The 4,193-nt window shown below is 48.2% G+C and overlaps 1 protein-coding gene across 1 annotated transcript; it reads left to right on the top strand.

Moving 5' to 3' along the window:
* Positions 1-1,247: 1,247 nt before the first annotated feature.
* On the top strand, positions 1,248-3,201 carry LOC105305849 (P2Y purinoceptor 2-like). Its single transcript, XM_023524100.1, has one exon. The coding sequence runs from the start codon at positions 2,047-2,049 to the stop codon at positions 3,064-3,066; it is 1,020 nt and encodes a 339-aa protein (XP_023379868.1). The 5' UTR covers positions 1,248-2,046; the 3' UTR covers positions 3,067-3,201.
* Positions 3,202-4,193: the final 992 nt, after the last annotated feature.

Genomic DNA, 4,193 nt, shown 5'->3' with positions numbered 1-4,193 from the left:
GTTCTGAGGATTAAATAAGATCCCGGTGTGAACCTGTGGGCCCGGCCAGCGCTAGATAAACCAGGCCGGTTCCCTCCTCGGCTTTCCACTGAGAGCCCACACTGAGCTGGGAGGCAGCTTTGCTGGAAATAATTCGGCATTTGCCAGCCTCCCACGTGAAAGATTACAGCGAACAAAAATGAATAAAAACTACATTCCTTTTACTCATCCAGCCAAAAAGCTTTGCTCTCCCAGTCAAGTGGATTTTAAAGCCAGTCGCAGAGGTGGCAGGCTGCAGGCACTGACGGCCATTGTCCCCACCACCTCAGAACACCAATCCCAGCCTTCAAGCTTTGGGCTTCGGCTCTAGAGCTGGGCTCACCACCCACCCCATTTCAGGGCCACCTTCAACTCCTCCTCTGGCTCATGTCCCACATCCAATCGGTCCTGTCACTCCTGTCGCAGCGGTGTCTCTGGGGTCGGGCCCCTCCTCTCCATCCACCCTGCATGGCCCTGCTTAGGGTACTGAGCATCTCTCACCTGCACGTGCTGCTATGGCCCCCTTACAGTCTAACTGCTCCAGGCTCAGTTCCATGCTGCTGCCGGGTATCTTCCTGAAACACAGCTTTATCCCATCTCCGTCCTGCTTCAGGACATCATCCATCTTCCTTATGGCGGCATCCTTGATTTTCATGCCCCGCGCTGGCTCTTCTGCCATTCCAGGGCACTGCACCCTTCACCTCCACTCCTTGAATGTGCTGCCCTGCCAGGAATGCCCCTCACCCTTCTCTGCCTCGCAAGACCCTCTTTACTCTTCCCCCAAGCAGCTCAAATGGTACCTAGTCTAAGAAGCCTTCACTCCACACACCCAGGGGAGAACTAATGCATCTTGCTGGTTTTCACAGCATTTTGTTGACCATTTTTCACATTGTATTACAATTAGCTGTATCTGCATCTGTCTTCCCCACCAGACTGTGAGATCCTCGAGAGCAAGGGCTGTTTTATTCATCTTTGTATTCCTTGTGCCTGACCCAACAGATGCTCAGTAAATGTTTGTTGACTGACTGAATGAGGTGTCTGTTCCATTTGTTGTGAATAAAGCTCTATGTTATAGTTTATAGCCAACACTCAAATTATCTGAAAATTACCTATTTTAAATTTTTCTCAGGAGGTAGATGGGAGAAAAATTTAAATAATTTCTTCAATTAAAATAATTAATTTAAAAAAATTTTTTTTTTCTCTCTTGCCCTTGTTAAAACCTGCAGGCTCCACACACAGCTTCTTCAGCTATATAGATCTATTGTATCTGCTTTGTCAGCAGGGTTGGGAACAAGGAAGAAGCTGCACCTGGCTTCATGGCTCAGATTTGTTTTCTTGGCTGTTCGGGATGCTGAGATGGTTAATAAGCAAATCAGCCTCAGCATTCAAATACGCAGTTAATAAATCCTGAAAGAGATACAAATTAAAATCCTCCAGCAAAGCCCGTAGGCAAAACCTGTGTTTTCTCTAATCTACCGAGGATTTTCTTTTCCATCATGGTATGTGAGGTTAGGACCAGATTGTGGGCAATATCATCCTCTGGGAATGCAAGAGCTTCTCATGCTGGAATATCTCCCCTTGGAGATTTCCTGACTCTATGTAAAGGATTTTAGCCACAGGAGGAGTCATAGCAACTGGAGGTTGTGTGTACCTTGTTTAAATGACAACAGTACCTACCTGACCCCAGGTACTTGAGCTTCTTATCACAACCCAGCCTGGAGCAGAGAGTGTACAATTCAGTGGGGCCATCCTTTTGGACCTGGTAAGTCTAGAAGCCTACTTGTTTAAGACTGCTGTGCCCTCTGTTGGGTTTAATTCTTTTTTTCCAGGAGCTTGTCTCTCCCAAATAAGTACTCTGACCAGACTTTGGGAGAGAGCTGAACCACACATACCATACAGAATTGAATACCAGATCAAGGCAGAGGCTAACACCCAGCTGAGGTCATAATGCTCTGCTGTCCATTTTGTTTCTTCCCAGGGGAAGCAGAAACAGGAGTAGCTGTGCTCCCAGAGGGAGCCTCCTAGGAGATGGAGAAGCTGGACACTAACGCCTCAAAAGAACAAAGATTCTGCCAGTTCTCGGAGGACTACAAGCAAATCTACCTCTCTCTGACCTACAGTATCATCTTTGTGCTAGGGCTGTCCCTGAATAGCACTGTCTTGTGGCTCTCCTGGTGCCAAACCAAGCGCTGGGGCTGTGCCACCATCTATCTGGTGAACCTGATGGTAGCTGACCTGCTCTATGTGCTGACGCTGCCATTCCTCATCATCGCCTACTCCCTGGGTGACAGATGGCCCTTCGGGGAACTGCTCTGCAGACTGGTGCGCTTCCTGTTCTACACCAACCTCTATGGCAGCATCCTGCTGCTGACCTGCATCTCCGTGCATCGCTTCCTGAGTGTGTGCCACCCCCTGCGTTCGCTGCCCTACCGGACCCGCCGGCATGCCCTACTGGGTGCAGCTGCCACCTGGGCCCTGGTGGTCCTTCAGCTGCTGCCCACACTAGGTTTCTCCCACACAGACTACGTCGATGGTCAGGTGATCTGCTACGACACAACCAGCCCGGAGAATTTTGATCAGTTTTTTGCATACAGCATGGTTCTGACGTTGTCCGGCTTTGTCCTCCCCTCCTTTGTCATCTTGGTGTGCTATGCACTGATGGTTAGGAGACTGACCATGCCAGAGGACACCCTCATGAGGACAAGCAACGCGGCCCGGGCCAAGTCCATCCGGACCATCCTGCTGGTGTGCAGCCTCTTCACCCTCTGCGTTGTGCCCTTCCATGTCACACGCTCCTTCTACTTCACACTCCGTTTCCTGACCTCTCAGGACTGCCAGCTCTTGATGGTGGCCAGCTTGGCCTACAAGATATGGAGGCCTCTGGTGAGCATGAGCAGCTGCCTCAACCCAGTCCTATACTTTCTGTTGGTTGGGAACAACAGAGTCAGGCTCTTCCAGAAACTGAAGCATAACAATGTGGGTGAGCACCCAGCTGGAGCCCAAGGAGAGAGGCCCAGGGGTGGGGAGATCTGGGCACTGGCAAGATGAAGTTTAGGGAAAACGACAGTGACTTGTTTGAACACAGTCATGCTAGTGGGAGAGAGACTCAAGATGTCCTAGTGGTGTCCTGCTAAAAAGGATTTTATATTGATGTTAAGAGCTTTTAAAACAAGAATTTGGAGAGAGCCACCAACACAAAAGAAAAACTGGTATTTTAATGAGAGTTGACATTTATCTCCTGTCATTCAGGTCTTGGCTCAAACATCACTCAGAAGCCACTCCAGCTCACCACAGCTAATGCTGAACTCTCTCCTCAAAATCCAGTCACTATTATACTTCCCTATTTATTGTCTAACACTTACTAGCACCTGGACTTGTTAATTACTTATTTCTCATCTGTCTCTGCCCCCTATGATATTGACTCCTAGAGGACAGGGACCTTGCCTTTCTCACTGTTGTACTCCTAGTGCCGGCCTCCACAGCAGGGCCCAGAACATAGTGAGTGCACAGTAGATGGAGAATGAATGAATCAGTGAATGACTAAATGGATGAAGTGAATGGAGAATGAACTCCTTACTATATAAGATCATTTCACAGGGAGTAACTCATTCAATCCTAACAGCCCTTGGAGGTGGGAGCTACTGTTGGGCCCCTTTACAGAGATAACGGAATTGTAGCACAGAGCTTTTAAGTCACTCGTCCCATGTCGCCCAACTGGAGAACGCTCAGAGCTTAGTGTTGGACAGAAGCTTTGAACCCAGGAACTGATCTCTGAGGTACGTGCTCCCGAGACTGAAGCATGTGGCCCCATCTAAAGGCTGGTCAAGAGCCATGGTCAAGTTTCCCTTGATGGCACCAGCTCTCTTATTTACATGACCGCTACTATCTGCAGACCACCGGGCATACAGTATGAACTCTTCTACTGCACGTCTCAACCCGTGTTCTGGTTAAGGTGAGAAAAAGCTCTGCGAGATAAAGTGGGAGATACAGGCTAAAGTGACTACATGAACGATGACCACATGCTGTCCCAGTTTATGGCAAAAAGAACAGTTTTATCATGGTCTTAAGTCATAATATGTTCATTCACTAAATATATACACACACACATATATATATACATAATCCAAGGTAATCCAAAAAGATAACCTTAAAAAAAGAAAAAGCTCTCATACTTA

This window comes from Pteropus vampyrus, unplaced genomic scaffold (genome assembly GCF_000151845.1).
Source record: "Pteropus vampyrus isolate Shadow unplaced genomic scaffold, Pvam_2.0 Scaffold12, whole genome shotgun sequence".
Lineage (NCBI taxonomy): Eukaryota > Metazoa > Chordata > Mammalia > Chiroptera > Pteropodidae > Pteropus > Pteropus vampyrus.
Note: the sequence above shows the minus strand (reverse complement) of the source record. Positions and strands in the feature narration are given on the sequence as shown.

Excerpts from the sequence above, each read along its gene's own strand:
- LOC105305849 (XM_023524100.1), top strand. The coding sequence starts at position 2,047 with ATGGAGAAGCTGGACACTAACGCCTCAAAAGAACAAAGATTCTGCCAG.